Source organism: Propithecus coquereli, unplaced genomic scaffold (genome assembly GCF_000956105.1).
Source record: "Propithecus coquereli isolate 6110/MARCELLA unplaced genomic scaffold, Pcoq_1.0 Scaffold833, whole genome shotgun sequence".
NCBI lineage: Eukaryota > Metazoa > Chordata > Mammalia > Primates > Indriidae > Propithecus > Propithecus coquereli.
In genome coordinates, this window is record NW_012154541.1 from 387,179 (window position 1) to 406,751 (window position 19,573).

The window sequence follows — 19,573 nt, forward strand, 5'->3', positions numbered from 1 at the left end:
ACTCCTTTGAAAAGCATATGATGGATATTAAGTAAAAAAATTAAGTTGTAAAAATTGTATATACAGTATTAACCCATTTTTCATAAAGTATTAGACACTGTATAGAAAAAAATATAGAACAATATACATTAAAGTTAATGGTAGTTATTGCTGAGTAAGGAGAATACAGAGGACTTAGAATTAATATGCCATATATTTTTTAATTGCTAAGACCAGAATATATTAGTTTAAAAATAACAAAGAAACAATAAACTGTCTTAAAAAGTAATACATTAACAACAAACTATGTTTTAAAAATATTCTTAGTTTCGCCTGGCTCATGTTCACAATGACTAAAACTTATCTTCCCAGCTATTTCTGGAGTTCCTGGGGCTGAAGCTCTCTTCTTATGATTTAGAGAAAACAAAGAGTCATGCTGGATGGGAATAAAAGCAGAAGAATTTGAAAAAAAGATTGGGGTGGGACCTTCTGTTAGTTCCTCTAGATTTACCCATGTTCTCTCCTAACATACTTCTTGGAGACCTATTGAAGAGAAAATGCTAGTCTAGATGGACCACAGCTCTAAATTTAGGGAGCAATTCTGATGAACCAAAATAATAGTTGATCGTAGAAATCCACTTCATAAAGTGTAGTTTTCTCCTGTGCTTTTAAACCAAATGAACACTGGTGGCTACAAAAAATTTTATTCTCAGAAGAATAAAAAAAACTCTTTTATTAACCAACCTCAATTTTAAACTCAAAACACCTAATTTTGGTGAATATAGTACCTCAGGACTGATAGATGAAAACCAGGTGTGATAATCTCTCATTGACATAATTCAGGCTGAATGTTATAAACGTAAAAGATAAATAACTCAACATAAGGACAATTACCAAACAGATATTTTTGTTTTTCACCAGAATCTACTTTACAACCTAGATAAAATCAATTATAGCAATAGCAATGATAATAATAGGGAAGCTAATTGTTATATAGAATTTGTTGCAACTAAGTACTGTTCTTTTTACATTTATTCATTCATTCAATCCTGATACCCCATCATGTCTATTCATTACATTTTCCTCATTTTGCAGATGAGGAAATTAAGGCTCAGTGATGTCAAGTAACCTGCCCAAAGTTACAGTAAGCAGTAGAGCTTACTGATAGGAACCCAAGCATTTTGGCTCCAAAGTCCATGATCTTAAGTGGCATTCAGGAGGAACTGTTGAGAAATTAGCAGAAAAATATCTCGTCTATTAAATAGTAAGCACTAGAGCAAGACTATAAGTTAATACTCCAAAGTATAGTTTAAGGAAGTCGAATATTGTAGCTTGCCAAATGTTGACTTATAAAATCTTTCACACACAGACAGTGGTTTTTAAATAAACGTAGTTTTTAAATAATCATGAATTGTATTTTAAGATATAACTAAATGTCTAACATTTCCAAGTTATGGTGATGGTTGTCTCTTTATTGACTACAAGGGTAGTAATTTATTGCACAGTAAACCAATGAAGTTCGCACACTATCTACCTGTAGTCCATTAACAGGCATAGTAAAAACAGTTGAAACATGGAAATTTCAGGTTTTATAACTGCTTCTTCAATCTATATGCACTTATATAAAGATGTTATATTTAAAAACATTTCAAAGTAAAATTATCTGGAGAAAAGATTCATATAAAATTTATTTTCAGAAACTGATATTTAGTCTACAGACATTACAATTGATCGCTCTTATATGTAACTTCATTCAAGTTTCTGTGGGTTGGAAAATACAAAGACTGACATTTAAAGCCTGTGTAATGTGTCATTAAAAATAAGCTAAAATAGGAACATTTCTACTTTGTCAGGAATATTCAGTTTGTTAGGATAATAGCCATAATAACTGCTTACAAGTTTCTTTTGTGAGCATTAAATATATCATGCACTATAAAATATATCAAAGAGGAAAAGATAGAGCTGAACTAGGGCTGGACAATCTGCTCTGATCACAATAACACCAGGCAGCTAGAACTCTTAAAGGAAAACCATGCAGTTCTTTTTTTCAATAGCTTTACTAAGATATATTCGACATGCAATAAACTGCACATATTTAAAATGTACAAGTTGTTAAGTTTTGGCATATGTATATACCAGGAACCATCCCCACTGTCAAGACAATGAATATATTCTTCATCGCCAAAAGTCTCCTTGTGTCCCTCTGTAATCTCTTCCATCCACTCCCCTACACCTGCACCTGCCCAACCAGGCAAGCACTAATCTACTTTCTATCATTAAAGATTACTTTGTTTTCTTAAGAGGGTTTCTATTAATGCAATTATTTAGTATATAGTCATCTAGTCTGGATTCCTTCACCCAGCTTAATTATTCTGACATTCATTCATGTTGATGCATGTATCAGTAGTTCCTTTTCATTGCTGAGTAATATTCACTTATATGAATATTACAATTTATCAGTTCACCTACTGATAACACTTGGGTCGTTTCAAGTTTGGGGCTATAAAAAATAAAGCTGCTGTGAACACTAGTACATAGCTATATATTTTCATTTTTCTTGAGTAAATACCTAGTAAAATGACTGGATCATATGACAGCTGTGTTTGGCACTTTCTCAAAAAGTTAAAATGTTTTGCAAAGTGGTCGCACAATTTTACATTCCTATCAGCAGTGCATGAGAGTTCCAGTTCCTCCACATCCTTGCTTGATAGGGAAATCCTGTTTAATTTTGGCCATTCTAATAGCTATGTAGTGATATATTATCGTGGTTTTAATGTTCATTTTCCTGATAACTAATGTTGAGCACCCTTTCAAGTGCTTTTCTCGACTGGTTTTCTTATGGATTGTGCTTCTGCTGTTGTATCTAATAAATCTATGACTAAGCCAAGTGTGAAAAAATGTTGCTCTGTTTCCTTCAGAGAGTTTTATAGTTTAAATTTTATTATTATTTAGGGCTGTGATCTCTTTTGAGTTAATTTTTGTTTATGTTCGGTAGGTATGGATCCAAGTTAATTTCTTTCTGTATTTTGTGAGATATTCATAAGGATATCTATTTGTTGAAAAGAATATTCTTTCTCCACAGAATGTCATTTGCACCTTTGTCAAAAAATCAATTAGGCATATTTGTGTGGGTACATTTTTGTATTCTCTGTTCTGTTTCACCAATATCACACTGCAGGTTTATAATAAGACTGACAAGTTATGTTAGTTCTCTGAGTTCGTTCTTCTTTTTCAACATTGTTTTGGTTATTCTAGGGTCTACACATTTCCGTATAAATTTTAGAATCAACTTGTCAATTTTTACAAAAATGCTGACTGGGACTGCGACTGGGATTGCATTGAACCTTTAGATTATTTTGGAGAGAAATGACATCTTAACAGTATAAGTATCCTAACCTCATGAATATGGATCTCTCTTCATTTATTTAGGTATTCTTTAATTTCATTCAGCAATATTTTATAACTTTTCAGTGTATAGGTCTTTGATATTGTCACATTTATCCTCACATATTTCCTATTTTGAAATGTTCTATAAATAGTATTGCTTTTAATTGTTCATAGCCAGCACACAGAAATACAACTGATTTTAATACATTAATGTCATATCCTGTAACTTTGTGAAATTTACTTACTTATTAATTCTAGTCACATTTTTTTGTAAAGTCCATTGAATCTCTACATAGATATCATGCTATTTATGAATAAAGATAATTTTACTTTTTCCTTCCCAATTTGGATGTCTTTTATTTCTTTTTCTTGATTTACTACATACACAGCCTGAAACCTCCAGTACAATTGAATAGATGTGGTAAGACTGAACATCCTTGCCTTGTTCCTGACCATGGCGGCAAAGTATTTAATCTTTCGCCATTAAGTATGATGTTAGATGTAGAATTTTCATAGATACACTTTATCAGGTTGAAAGAGTACCTTTATATTCTTGTTTGCTGAGAATTTTTATCAGGAACAGATGTTGGATTTTGTCAAAAAAAGTTTTGCACCTATTGAGATGATTACATGATTTTTCCTTTTTGGCCTGTTAACATAATGAATTATTTTGATTGGTTTCCAAATGCTAAATCAAACCTATTTTCCTAGGATAAACCCCACTAAATAATGAAATATTATTGTTTCTAAAATGCTGTTGGATTTGATTTGATAAAAATTTGTTTAGAATTTTTGCACATATGTTCATGAGGGATATTAGTTTTTTGTCTTCAGCTTTTGTATCAGGGTAATACTGGACACATGGAATGAGTTGGTATTTCTTCTCCAATTTTCTGGAAGACTTTATGTAGAATTGGTATTATTTCTTCCATTTTTAAATGTTTGGAAGAATTTACCAGTGATGCCTCTGGCTTGGAGTTTTCTTTGTGAGAAAACTTTTTAACTACAAATTCAATTTCTTTAATAGATATAATGCTATTAGGTTATGCCTTTTTTTTCCCTCCCAAAGTAGTCTGATAATGGCAGTTACATCAAATTGGCTGACAATGTTTTTCAAGTGTTCTATATCTGCAGTAGATTTTCCTTGTTCTCCGAAACATTGAGAATGTGGTAATGAAATCAGCTATAATTGTAGATTAGTTGGCTTCTCTTTTAAGTTATATCACTTTTTGATTTATGTATTTTAATGCTGTTTTTAACTATATAAATGTTTAGCAGTATCTTGTCCTCACTATAAAATGACCTTTATTCCCAGTAATATTCTTTGCTCTATAATCTATTTTGTTCAATACTCATATAGTTATTCCTGGCCCCTCAATTGAATCCAAACTTCACAGAACAAATCCTTTTAATAAACTTTGGATTCAGTCAAAAAGCCACACTCAAGGATCCAGAAGGCCACATGTGACCCCAAGGCCACAGGTTCCCCACTCCATCTTGCTGAATCTCTTTTCCTTTCTGTGAGTAAAGTGCTGTTCCAGTCAGAGACTTGTGGGCTGAGACTCCCTTGGTGACTTCGAACCCATAGAAGATGTGGTGAGCTGAGGTCTGTGAGCTCCTATTTCTGGTGATTGGCATTGTTACGGTCTTTGTCATCCTCCATGCAGCAGGAATCCTCATTGTGATTGGTAGCTGGATCTTCCTGCTTGACACCAATACATTTGAAGGCCCTATTCCTATAATATTGTATTTCTATACCAACTTTACTCTGTTTTTAGGGCAGTATCATCTACTTTCTATTCTGTGGACTCCCACAATTACATCACTTCTATATCTCTTTCCTATTATCTTCACCCAAATGCTTTTAAATGGGATCCCACCTGCAGAACAAAAGTTTCTTTATTTTTAAATTCTTAAATTACTTGGAAGTATGAGTTGACAATGATTTAGATCTGACTTAAAGGTTCAGTTTACTTCTCAGTCAGTCCATAAAATACTTACAGTTTATATCTATGATAAACATAAAATCCTCCCTATGGTGCTGGAGGTTCAACTTTAAAAGTTTCTAGGTCTTGAGAAGCACATCGATAGGTATTCATGTAACCTTCTTCCAAGATAATATTAGCCTGCAGCTTCAAGGGAGAAAGACATCTGTAGTTAAAATCTTAAAAAAACTAGGGACTATACTCTTGAAGAACTGGGCAAAGCAAATCCCAAAAAGAAACAGTGGCAAAGAGTAAAAAGAAAGAAGATTTGGTGCTCTGGCATGCAAGAAATAAAAATGGCCCTGTTGGGCAAAAGAATAGGCGTATAGTATATTATATTTCTATTAATCTCTAAGTGGCACTAATGATCAGCAAAAGAAGACAGTTAAGAGACTAGACAAAAGGAAAGTTAAAAATAGGTTAAAAGTTCCAAGTCTGAATGTTGCCTGAGGCATTCTCAGTAGAAAACAGTTAACATAGATCCTAGAAAGGCCTGTTTTCATGGTTGTCCTTGGCTGGCAATATAGAAACTTTGATTTCTGAAATGTTTCCACCATTCCCTAACTGATAAAGGTATTTTACTGTGCTTAAATGGGTTATAGAATGTGGTTCATGCTGAACATCCGCTTTCCTTCTGGGAGTCTGGAAATTGGTACATTCTAGGCAGAGGGTGCCTACATGACCAGCCCCAAACATGAAGCGTGGGTACTGAGTCTTTAATGAGCTTTCCTGGTAGATAACGTTTTACAGATGTTGCCCCAATTCATTGCTGGAGGAACAAAGCACATCCTGTGTGATTCCATTTGGAGAAGACTTTTATAAGACTACATCTGGTTTCTTCAAGACTTTATCTTTTCCCTTTGTTGATTTTGCTTTGTATCCTTTCATTGTAATAAATCTTGGCTGTAAGTTTGACTATATGCTTAATCTTGTGAATCTTCTTCATGAAGCACCAAACCTGAGGGGTGGCCTTTGGTACTGTGAAACACCTCATTTCTGGGTTTCATAGATTAATATGTTCCCTTGCTTAAAAAAAAGTGAGGTTAAGATGGCACACAGTTCCAGTTGGGTATCCTCCTCTAGGAGACAGTACTCAGGCAAAGGCTCTGAGAGAAGGAGTATCAAGTAAGGCTCATTTATGTAGCCATGTAAGGGTAGAAGGAAAAACAGCAGTCACTCAATCTGCCAAGCAGGCAGGCTTTCATCAAACATTTATTTCCTACTTGAAGCAGAGCAAAACACTTAAGCCTACACATCTTTTGAGAACTCTGAACACTGTGCAAAGATGTAAGCTAACAGAGCAATTGATTGACAAAATCAATCAAGCATTAAACTTAAAAAGTTAATAGTTTGGAAGAAGAACAGGAGCTACCAACATAGTTAGCAAACCAACTAGAATAGGATTACTTCCCCAAAGCCAATGACATGTCTTTAGTGATACACAGTGAAAGACTTAGGAACAGTGGACTGAGGCTTCAAGATGCTCCTTGTGCCCACCGGTGCTAAACATGTTGTATTTGGGGAGACACACAAGTTATCTTTTATATTTGTACTTCTTTCTAGCCTATTCTCTTAATACGTTGCCTCCTTAGGTAGTATATTTATATCTGAATGATTAAAAAGCATGACTATCACTCTTAAAAAGGCTATTAAGGAAGATACCACACTTTAGGGAGTATTTATCAGAGCTTTCTTTTAATCAATACTCCATTTGAAATGAAATAAATTTACTTAGCAAAACAGAAATCATTATATGGCCAGGGAGATTAAGATCATATAACAACACAAGTCAAACAATGAACTCCAAATCCTACATTAATCTGGCTGCTCTACTCTCAGAGATTTCTTCCTGCTCAGCATTCTTAAGATTTAGCATCACAAATGTTAAAGCTGGAAGGAACCTTAGATAACATCAAATCTATTCAGATATTTGACAAAAGAGATCTAATATACTACTCTATGGCGATTGGAATAAAATATCTTACATTGTTTTCTTATTCACCCAACCATTTATCTTTCCTTTCTTTCCTCCTTCTTCCCCCCATAAATTCATCACCAAAAGGGAAGTCGTGGAACTACTTTGAGGTTTGTTGGTGCCTACTGTTGTTACCTGTAAAAAGCAGGCATGCAAATTTTTATTTCATTTTGATATTGAAATTTTCACTGGGTTTGTTTCAGTATTATTCAGCAACAAAATTTTCTACTAATGAAAAGGTAATATGCAATTTATCACAGATTCTTTCTGAAAAGCACAGATCTCACATGAGCTAAAAAGCCCAGCCATGACTAGCTTATGCCTCCTTAAACAGTCAACTTATTGATATGGAAATTTATAAATTTCTCATATCCAGGCATTAATCACCATTCCAGAACTGCATTGTCCAATATAATAGACACATATAGCTATTAAAATTAAAATTAAATAAATAATTCAGTTCCTCAGTGTCATTAGTCATATTTCAAGTGCTCATAGGCATACGTGGTGAGTTGCTACCGTATTGGGCAATGCACACACAGAACCAATGTCAAATAGTCAGATACAAGGGCAAACTACCTTGACTCCAAAAAGAGTGACCATAAGCCTAAATTGGTGAACATATTTTGACCACTGTGGTCCAATCATATCTAGAGAACACGAATACTTTAATGTTATGAATATTACACTATCAGTTTAATCACTTTCCAGATTTTGAATCTGTAACCCGCCAGTAGAAAACATATTTCTTCAAGTCAATAACCAGGCATTAATGTCTAGATTGCACTGAAAAATAGATTTTTTGGACACATTATATATATGTGGAAGTAAATTTAAAAATGTGTACCTGGTACCAATTATTGATGAATTAGAAACAACTAACATTAAGACAATAGTAAATACATGTCTATAACTAATAGTTTCAACTATTAGAGAAGACTTGTAATATTTCACCAAGAAATTATTTATTATTATTCAATTTAGTCTGATTTGAGGATTTAGAATAGGTATGCACAACTTTCAATGAAGTGTATAGAGATTGATCCATTCTCTTACATTGGTAGCAACTGGTCAATAATAATTTGTGTAGTTATCTGAATAAATAAATGACCATAATAAATATAATAATGGATAAAACATACTGAAAAGCAAAATATTTTAAAAACGCAGTAAAAATTCTCCATTCCGCAGATTAGTCAGCTACCATTATAGCATCTTCTACATAAAATTGCTATAGTCAAATAACAGAGAATCAAGAATTTATCTAACTGAAAATGAAGATATAAATTTCCACAAACAAAGTAGAATCTTAACTATCACTTTGTGTGGGAATAGCTTTTCCTGTTTCAGGCTCAATGTGTACTCCTCTGTTTTAGGTGTGTGCAGCAGTGGCCCTCAACATACCCCCAGTATTTAGTATTTTGGACTCCAGAGGGAAGAAAGAGGAGTGCTTTTAATGGGACAGAAGATGGACAAGAGAGTTAGGGTGGCTGTTAGGGGACCTGGTGGACATAAGTGACATGTCCATGAGAGACCAATGCCACTGAAGCTGATGGTGTTCTGTTTCATTTTTATGTGAGTAGGGTGTTGTTCCATACAATGCTTGACTGCTTTGTGTTTTCCTTGGATACTGTGATTCCAAGATACAGTAGAAAGAGTGTGTGAACTTCTATTTCTGGTGACTGGCATTGTGAAGATTTTTACCAGGGATGGGGAACCTGTGGCGTTCTAGGTCCTTAAGTGCAGCCTTTTGACTGAATCCAAATTTCATAGAACAAATCCTTTTATTTTTATTAATACATATTTGTTCATCTTTTATATTTTTATTTTATTTTTAAAATGAACGTATTTAATATACCAAAGAATAAAATAAGTGTCAATGAAATAATCCTCCCAGATTGACCCACGATAATAACATTAGTAAGCCATAAGGGCTAAACTGACGGCTGCTACGCCCATGATTTAGTTCTAACTTCCCCTGCCTGACTGGACCCACCACTGCATGAGGCTGGTTGGTGAGAGTTTATGGTGGTCGAATAGGCCAGTTTGTTATCAGCTTTTGACGACGGTGCACTGTGTTTCTGTTTGAAGTGTAATTTGTGAATAGTTGCACAGCTCAACAGTATTTTTTAATTCTGTCTGCTTAACAGCCCATCATGTTAAAGAAGACCAAGAAAATGCTGAAAGAAGACGACAGATTTTTAATGAGGATTGAGAACTGCAATATAATCTTGTTTCTGCCAAAGAGACGATGATTTGCTTGCTTTGTGATACTGCAATATCAACATTAAAGAAATTCAATGCTCATCAGCATTATAACACTCATAAGGACCACAAATATTTTAAATTAGAGGGAGAGGCATGAAAGGTTGTATTGCAGAAATTAAAAGATGAAAAGCAAAAGCAAAGAGAATTAATTCAAGCAGCAATAAGACCCGGAAATAATGCCACTGAAGCAACTTATAAAGTAGCTTATATACATACTCAGGAAAAAAGAGAAGCCATTCAGTGAAATAGAAATTATGAAAATGCATTGTCAAAGCTTTAGGATGCTTAGACCCCAATAATGTTTTAAAGCACAAACAATTGCCTCTTTCAAGGAGAACCGTAACTGATGGGCCTCATGAATTAGCCTTCAACTTAACAGAACAACTTCATGCAATATTTCAAAAGGAAAATATATATTATTTAATTGCTTTGGATGAATCAACTGATACTATTGACTTGATTCAGGTTTTATGCATCATTCGGGTCATAACAGAAGATTTTCTTTGCTCCAAAGCATTACTTGCTTTGGGCAATCTTGTGAACAGAACACAGAGAGTAGATATCTTCAACAGCTTTCAAGATAAATGTCATGAAGTTGGACTAAATTTGGTAAATTTAGTGAGTGTATGTACAGACAAACAGTGCGACTTCCCTAACAGGAAAACACGAAAGGTTTATTGCACAGATTAAAAACAAAAGTATTAACAGATCCAGATGCTCTCATTTCTTTTCATTGTATCTTGCATCAGCAACATCTCTGTGCTAAAGCTACTATTTTAAGTGACACTTCGCAACAAGTTATAAGTATTGTTAACTGAATTAGTGCAAATGCAACTGTCAGTTTCCCAACATGCTAAAGTTGAAGGATGAGGTATTCACTGTGGATTTGCCTATCATTCTAAACTGTGTTGGCTATCAAGGAGACAACTGCTAACCAAAATTTTATCTCTGCAAGAACAGATAGTTAAATTTTGTGAAGAACAGAATCAGCAATGTGAATTATTGAAAGAAAATTTTTATAGGAATGCAGCATTTCTGTGTGATATCATGTCAAATCAAAATAACTTGAATATTTCTTTGGAAGGTAAAACTAACTCCATTTATGATATGTGGCAAAAAATCCAAGCATTCTGAAAAAAAAGCTATCTTTTTTCAAAACACTTCTTCAAAGGAAGTTTCAGATGACCATTTCCCCATTTAGCAAAAGTCACCGATAAGCAGAATGATATATGCAAATCATTAGAAGAATACACAACTGTTATAGACCTATTACCTGGAGAATACAATAAAAGATTCACTGACTTTGAAAATCATGACATCACACTCAAATTAGCATTTCAGCCTCACCTAGTTGGTATCACCAAGGCACCTAAAGAACTACAGATGGAATTAATTGAGCTCTCAGTAGATGACATTTTAAAGTCATTGTCTGATGCTAAGATCCAAATGAAACATGGAAAAATGCAGTAGAATATCCATGCCTTTGGCAACATGCCCAAAAAAATGCTTTCTTGTTTTCAACCACTTATTGGTGTGAAGCTACATTCTCCTATCTAACCCAAATCAAGATGCCCTTAAGGTCACAAAGGACTGATATTCATGAAGAGGATCAACTGAAACTGTGGACCTCCATGCTGCAACCAAATATTCAAATGCTTTCCAACAAAAGGCAGACACAACGAAGTCATTAAAAGGTTAGTTAACTTTAAAACTAATACATAGCTTTTATTTTTTTCAAATTATTTAAGTACATAGTAGTTAGATTTTTACAAAATGATGTACATTTTAAAGTATATTTGAAGTTTTAAGTATAACTGAAGTTTCTTGAATGTGGCCTTATATGATTACAGCTAAATTAATGAGGCCTTCCAACATGAAAAGTTTCCCCACCTCTGATCTTTGCTATCCTCCATGTGGTTAGACACCGCCCCTGACATGGTAACCAGGTACCTACCTGCCTTTCCGTTCAACATTCTTCTAATTTAAAAGCAATATTTCACGCTACTATTAATTATGTAAGAGTAAATGATACATTGCGAGCCACTGTTCAAGTAACAGGCATAAATAAATGCTGCACATAAAGAAAACAAAACCTGGTGCTGAGAAAAATCAATATCTGAAGTGAGGTTTTAAAAAAGGTGTCTTGAATATTGGATTAGTGTTGAAGTTAATTTTTGTGCATGGTATGAAGGGCCTAAATTTATTTCTTTTTTTGCAAGTATCCAATTGTCTCATCATCATTTGTTGAAAAGATTATTCTTTCCCCCATTTAACTGCCTTAGCACCTTTGTCAATAATCAACTGATCATAATTGTTAGGATTTATTATCTGAATTCACAATTTTGTTTCATTGACCTATATGTCCATTGTTTTGGTGGTACTACATTGTCTTCAATACTGTATGTAGTTGTTTGCTATTTCTTCATGACAAGTTACCACAAATGTAGTGGCTTAAAATAACACAAATTCATCAGCTCACAACTCTGTAGGTCAGGAGTCCAGGCAGGCTCAGCTAGGTTCTTTGCTTAGTCCCTCACAGACTGAATTCAAGTTGTCAGCTAGGATGTGATCTAATTTGGAAACCTGAGGAAGAACCTGCTTCCAAGCTCATTCAGATTGTTGACGGCATATAGTTCCTTGTGGTTATAGGACTTAGATCCCCATTTTCTTGCTGTTGGCCAGAAACTGTTCTCAGTTCCTATCCCCTTCCATCTACAAAGTCAGAAATGGTGTGTTGAATCCTTCTCATGCTTCAAATCTGTGTGACTTCATCTTTTGCTCTCTGCTTTTCTCATGTATTAGATTGGACACACCCAGATAATCTTTTTTACTGTATAATATAACACAGTGATGGGAGTAAAACCACTTTGCCATGGGGCAAAGTTAATGTTAGCAACTTTAAAATTCCACCTACTATACCACAGAGTTTTAGAACAAATTTTCAAACTGGAAAGAGTAATTCCTCAAAATTGTTTCCCCCCCCCGCCCCACCCCCAGCGCAGGATAAAGGGCCAGCACTCTTTTTTTTTCAAAATTGTTTTATAATAGCTATTCTTATTTCTTTGCATTTCCATATAAATTTTAGCATTATCTCATCAGTTTCTATAAAAAATGACCAAAATCTGCGGGAATTGTGATAGGGATTACAACAAATCTATAGCTCAATTTGGGAAGAAGTGCCATCTTAACAACATATAACTTGTGCAATCCATGAACGTGGAACCCCTTTCAGTTTATTCAGATGATCTTTAATTTCTCTCGGCAATGTTTTGTAGTTTTCAGTGCATACACCTTGCACTTCTTTTGCTAAATATATCCATATTTTAATTGTTCATTGGTAGTAAACAGAAATAAAACGGATTTTTGCAAATTGATCTCATGTCCTACAACCTTGCTGACCTTATTTATTAGTTCTATGAGGTTTTGTGTGTGTGTGTGGTTTCCTTAGGGTTTTCTACACACAGGATCATGTTATTTACAAATAAAGACAGTTTTACTGCCTTTCTACTAACTTAATTCCAGGAGTATATAGAAAATTTGCTGCTATATAGCTCCCTTCTCTCCTCCCTCCTTTGTGCAAATGTGCACGTGCACACACACACACACACCATAAAGCATCTTTATGTCTTATAAGCTCAACAATACAGTTTTATAATTATTGTTTTATTCAGGTGCCTTTAAAATTATTTAAGAAGAGCAAAATACACAATTACGTTTATTGGTGCTCTTTATTTCTTTGTGTGGATTTCAGATACTGATTTATGTCATTTCCTTTCATCTGAACAGTCTTCTATTAGTATTTATAGTAATAAATAAAGGCAGGTAGACTAACATCTAGTTCTCTCAGTCTTAGTTTATTTAAAAATGTCTTTATATCACCTTCATTTTTAAAGAACAGTTTTGCTTGACTGCCAGCATTTTTGTTTTTTTTTCCTTCAGCTCTTTCAATATGCTGTCCACCATTGTTTCTGATGAGAAGTCAGCTGTTAATCCTGCTCTTGTTTTATCTACAGATCTTTTATTCTGTGAGGAGCTTAGTAGTACAAAAAATATGATACCTTCTTTAATTTAGTTTCTTTCTCAATTATTATAGAAGTATGGTGGTGTTTCTGGATTGCCAATAAAATCTGGGCTTATTATAATAAAGTGCTACTATAACTCAAAGGCAGTTTAGTATCAAATTAGATAGAATTAGGATAGATATTACACATTCAATACATATTAAAATGCATAAAATAAAATTAGAATTAAAATGGTAAGGAGCTTTATTACCACATGACTATATGTTGGTAGTTAAACACAAAATTTTAACCAAAAGAAAACATGAAAATAGTCATAGAATTGGAAGTAGCCCTAAGACTGTGTGGCCCTAAGCACTATAAAAAAATTCTCTTAGTAAAACTATAGAAGTAATAGTGATAGGGACCATCAAGAGACGTTAAATATGTACTCAACAATGATTTATCTTTAGTATATTTCAGATTCCTGACTAGTCCATCATCCAGATCTTCTAAGGAACATGGAAAAAGTAATCATGGGGAAAATGGAAAAGTTTCTGTTAACAGGACTTTTACCAGATAAGAAGAGCAGAGATTCCTCAATATCCTTTGCCCATAGCTAAAAAGAGATGATATTACCCATTTTAAAGAAAAGAGAGAAATCTCAAGAAAATTCTAAAGGTACCTCTTTATGTCTACCTGCCAAAATAATGCAGAATTAAGAAAAAGAGTAAGGTGTGCATGTCCACCAATATTTTCAAGTTAGAGTGGGAGATATTACTCAAAATGCTTCCCAGGCTTTCTCTTAATATAAAGAGTACTTAGAAAACACAACAATTTTTCTAAAATGGTATAGCCTATCAAATAAGACAAAAATAGAAGTTATAACTATTGTGGCTCGAAGTGACACTATTTGTTTAGATTCACAACAAAACAAGTAACACTTGACTGTGACAAGAAAAAGCTTTATTCTAAAATTTACATTGGCCAAAACTATGGTTAGTAGTTCCTCCCATGTCCAAGACTAAGATTATACTATTGGTAAGTACTATTTCTTTTTTCTTTTTCTTTTTTTGGAGACAGTCTCACTCTTTACCCAGGCTAGAGTGCATGGCTGTCAGCCTAGCTCACAGCAACCTAAAACTCCTGGGCTCAAGTGATCCTCCTGCCTCAGCCTCTCGAGTAGCGTAGCAGGACTACAGGCGTGAGCCACCATGTCCTAGGCGGGTAAGTACTATTTCTTAAAATAACATAATGAGGTAATAGACACACATCAAAGAAATACTTCAATCTAAATAGAACAAGTGAAGAATCTCTCTAGAACCCACAATGAAGAACTTGTAATGCTGAATGAATCACAAAATGAATGTAGAATGCATTCATCTTTGAGGCAAAGCAAGAAGGAGGCTTGGGAGACAACAAGGAAAAAATTCACCTTGTAAATAAAGCAATTTCTTTTCAAGGAAATGGTAGAAGTCAAAAAAGGAAATCATAAGCTAGGGCATTCTTCTGGAGAACTGCAGACTTAATATAACTATAAGCAAAACCCATAATATGCAGTTTAAGCCAGATGGCAACCAACACAAAGAAGAAACAGAACAATTCTCTCAAAGTCAAATAAATGCCTCCTGGAAAATGAACTGTTGCCATCTCCATCACAAAATCCGAAGGTGAGATTTTTTAAAAAATTATTTTGAGAATAAAATTTTATGTTTTACCTGGCACTGTGGCTTCTTACAAAGAAAGAAAATAGTCTCCCCCTATCTCTAGCATGTTTCTGCGCTGGTGTTCAAAAACCTGTATGTCAGATTAAGAGCCAAGGAGAGTTAATTATAGAAACAAGAACATCTAAAGCATATTTTCAACAATTTTAGCTATCTCATGTTTTTCTTGTCTTTCTTTCTTCAACAAACTGTGGTGCCAGACTGTCTGGGTTCCTATCGTGGTTTTGTTAACTCGCTTGCTGAATGACCTTGTCAAGTCACTCGTTCTGTCTCTGGGGTTCTTCCCCTGTAAAATGGAGATAATAACCTATCTTACCTGACTGAGTCGGGATTAAATGATTTAACATGTGCTACAGTACATGTTATGGGACACACAACGTATGTACCACATAAATATTTGTTAAATAAAAATAAATCAAAAAAGAAATTTTTATTAAGCCAAGCCCTATGTTAGGCTCTGAGTGTACAAACCCCAATGCAACAGGATGACCATTTCCAAAAAAGCGTGGTGAGGGAGATGAATGCATAAGCAATGATTACAAAACAAAACGAAATGAGCTATTACAGAGATGGGCACAGTCTTTTTGTGAATACATAAAGAGGACATTTAACTTCATCACAAGGTAAGTGGGAGGAGGGGAGAGAATCAGGTCAGTGTCCCCATTCAGATTCAAAGTCTTCACAATGATGCCCTTCTTATAAGGAAGTAAGCTTGTTATCCAAATTTACCCAGTTCCCACAGGAAAGAAAAGAAGGTGCTTACCTTTGCTCAACTTATAGAAGCCTGTCACAAAGAACAAACCAGACAACATAGACATAAGGTGACTTTCTCCACTTGCTATTCAAAAGGAAAGTTATTTTCCCTCTCTAGGTTCAAATGGCAGAGCCTACAAATGGCCTTAAACTTTGTTTTATTTTCATTGTTTATAAAGCATAATCTAAAACTTGACCGCTAGGTACTTCCTGAAAATGTGGTTTAAAATTTTCTCATGATTAAGTAAAAATGATAATGAAAGTGTCTCTTTTTGAGGGTGTATTCTCCCCATGTGTTTGGGCAACATTTACATTCTAGTACTTGGGATTTTTTTTTTTTTTTAGTTTTTCCCCTCAAGGCTAAGGTTAAGGGAGGCAGTGTTAACTATGGTTCGTCTCTAGTGAAAACTCCAAGAAATCATTAGCTTAAATATAAATCACTAACACTTGGGAAAGTTTTATTTTCCCTCAATTTCAGAAGTAGATAGAAAAGGGTTGGGCTTTCTTATCTATTATAGATGTCTTTAGGGCCCCCTAGTGACTACTTGACTCTTAGTCTATATCCTTGAGGTTTTCAGACTATTAATAATGGTGAATGAAAGGTTCCTTTGCCTCCCCTCTCAAACCCTTGACAAATGGGTTGCCCTTCAGTTTTGTGCCCTCTTCACACCCCTATGTCATGCAGAGGGAGGAAGCAGAAATGCAAAATCAAAGATCAGAAATTTGATCTTCATGCTATAATTTTCTCTAACCCTCCCAAAAGCAACAGGCAAGGGCCATCCTAAAAACTGCTTGATTTGTTTTCAAAGTGGCAGGGAAAAGTCATATAAACAATCAAGAATAGCAGCTACCTTTCTCTGCCCCTTTTTATAAGCTACATTTTCAGAAAACAGAACAAAAGAAAGTATTTCAAATTAGAATACCAACAAACCATTTATACTTTGGCTATTTCTTGAAAATTTCTGACTTCAAACAAAAATACGTTAAAAGTCTCAGCTATACCACATTCCAGCAAAATATTTATTTTACTCTTCCATATGCGTAAACTTTAGGTCCAAAACTGTAGTTCCCTTAGCCAAACCACTAATCCATCTGAAATAGTTGTTCCTAGGTTGAAGAGCAAGGGTGATCTTTAAAATGTTTGCAAAAAACCCTGAAATCTGATCTTTAGGATCTGATACTATTCAAAGGGGAAGCTAACACTTTAGTATATTATCCATATTTTGATACTTAATATGAATGACTTTGACCCTACTACAAAGTTCTTTCTATGATGTTTTAATATATAAAGCTTATCTTCATCCATTTGAAGATTTAAACTCATGGGTATGAAAAAAACATCAATTATCAGTTGCTAGAGGGAAATAAATGTGTTTTTAGAGCTTGTTTCACATCACAACTGGCAGGGTTCTGAACATTTATTTAATTACCTAATATATACCATTTGGTAAAATGTATATAAATGTTTACATAGAAATATTCATATATATTTATGTGATTAATATATGTATAGAAACATATGCAAAATATTCTAATTTTCTCTAATAAAAGTTTTTACATGTCACCAAGTCACTTTTATTATTCTAAAAAATTATAAACTTGAGTTAGGAAAGGCTTATTAGTGTTTTCCATAAGGACAATGAGTAACAAACAGCCCACCTGATCTTCTTCATTAAGTAAGAGAACAGTGAGTTTTCTTTACCATTCCTACCATGCTTCATACAACCAGGAGCTTCCCCACTGACCCACAGCCTGCTTCAAGCGATCATTCCTACCTCTGGGCCCCAGGAACAGGAGAAGAAAGGAAAGAGGGCAGTAAAAGACATCAACTCAATCACATTCTGTATCTGCATATTGTAAAACAATATTATATACTGTGAGGCAATTAATATAAAAGCCAAATGGCTCTTCTGACATCTTGCTGATCCATTAAAGACAAGAAAGGTAAGAATAAAGATGCTTACCTGCTGTTCCTGCATTCTAGCAGCACCAAGTTCTGAGAGTGACATGGTGAGCTTCTCCTGCTGTTCTGATAGATATTTCTGATAGAGGCTTAGAAGTTCTTGGCATTCTCTATACTGTAGTTGAAGAGGTGAGATTGCAAATTAAGGGAAAAAAAGGTGAAAAACTGATTCAACCTGCATCCATCAGTGCTGCTTTTGTAATTCCAATAAACAAAACAGAGACAGAAATGCAACAATATTTGGTGAGAGAGTAGGTGACTATAAAGTCTTTAGCTGAAAAGAGTACATGCATCCCCCCCAAAATCACAAAACAATAATTCACAAAGATAGTAGCTATGGTCATTCCACTTAAAGACAAATTTATCTCTCAATACTTTAAATCTGAAAACATAAAAACAAATGCAGACACATGCAAAGGAACCCCTGCCTCATGCCATTTAAAAAAACTAACTGAAAATAGATCACTGATCTATATGTAAAAGTTAAAACTATAAAACTTTTAGAAGAAAACATAAAAGTACATCTTTGTGACCTTCGATTAGGCAATGATCACTTAAAAGCACAAACAACCAAAGAAAAAATAGCTAACTTGGACTTCAAAATTTAAAACTTAGCCAGGTACAGCAGCTCATGCCTGTAGTCCTAGCACTCTGGGAGGCCCAGAGGCCGGGAGGTGGGAGGATTGCTTGAGGCCAGGAGTTCAAGATTAGTCTAAGCAAGAGTGAGACCCCGTCTCTCCAAAAAATAGAAAAATTAGCCAGGTGGGTGGCATGTGCCTGTAGTCCCAGCTACTCGAGAGGCTGAGGCAGGAGAATCACTTGAGCCCAGGAGTTTGAGATTGCAAGCAGCTAAGATGATGCCACTGTGCTCTAGCTCCAGCGACAGAGTGAGACTCTGTTTCCAAGAAAAAAAAATTTAGCACTTTGTGCTTCAAAGGACACTGTTAAGAAATTGAAAGAGACAACCCCAGAATGAGAGAAAATATTTGGAAATCATATGATAAAGGACTAGTGTCCAGATATATATAAAGAACTCACACAACAATTAAAAAGACTATTAACCCAATAAAAAAAATGGGCAAAGGCTTTGAAAAGATATTTCCCAAAACAAAATTTACAAATGACTAAAAAGCACAAGAAAAGATGCTAAACATAATTAGCCATTAGGGAAATGCAGATCAAAAACACATTGAGATACTACTTCACATTCACTAGGATGGCCATAATCAAAAATACTTACAATAGCAAGTGTTTATGAGGATGTGGAGAAAATGGATCCCTCCTACACAGCCAATAGGAATGTGGTATGCTGCCACTTTGGAAAATAATTTACCAGTGTTTTAAAGAGTTAGACAGACATACCATATGACCCAGCAATTCTACTCCCAGGTATATACCCAAGAGAACCAAAAACATATGTCCACACAAAAACTTATACATACATATTCAGAACAGCATTATTCACAGTAGTAGAAAAGTGAAAACAACCTAAGTGTCCACCAACTGATAAATGAATAAACAAAATGTGGAATAGCTATATA

General features: G+C 34.5%; 1 protein-coding gene across 1 annotated transcript in view; it reads right to left on the reverse strand.

Moving 5' to 3' along the window:
• Window positions 1-18,159, reverse strand: part of KIAA1328 (KIAA1328 ortholog) — a gene marked incomplete at its 5' end in the record, with an annotated part of 172,000 nt that extends 153,841 nt beyond the window's left edge. Inside the window, 1 exon segment of the mRNA XM_012663843.1 lies at window positions 18,034-18,159. Within this exon segment, the coding sequence (XP_012519297.1) occupies window positions 18,034-18,159 (126 nt within the window).
• Window positions 18,160-19,573: the final 1,414 nt, after the last annotated feature.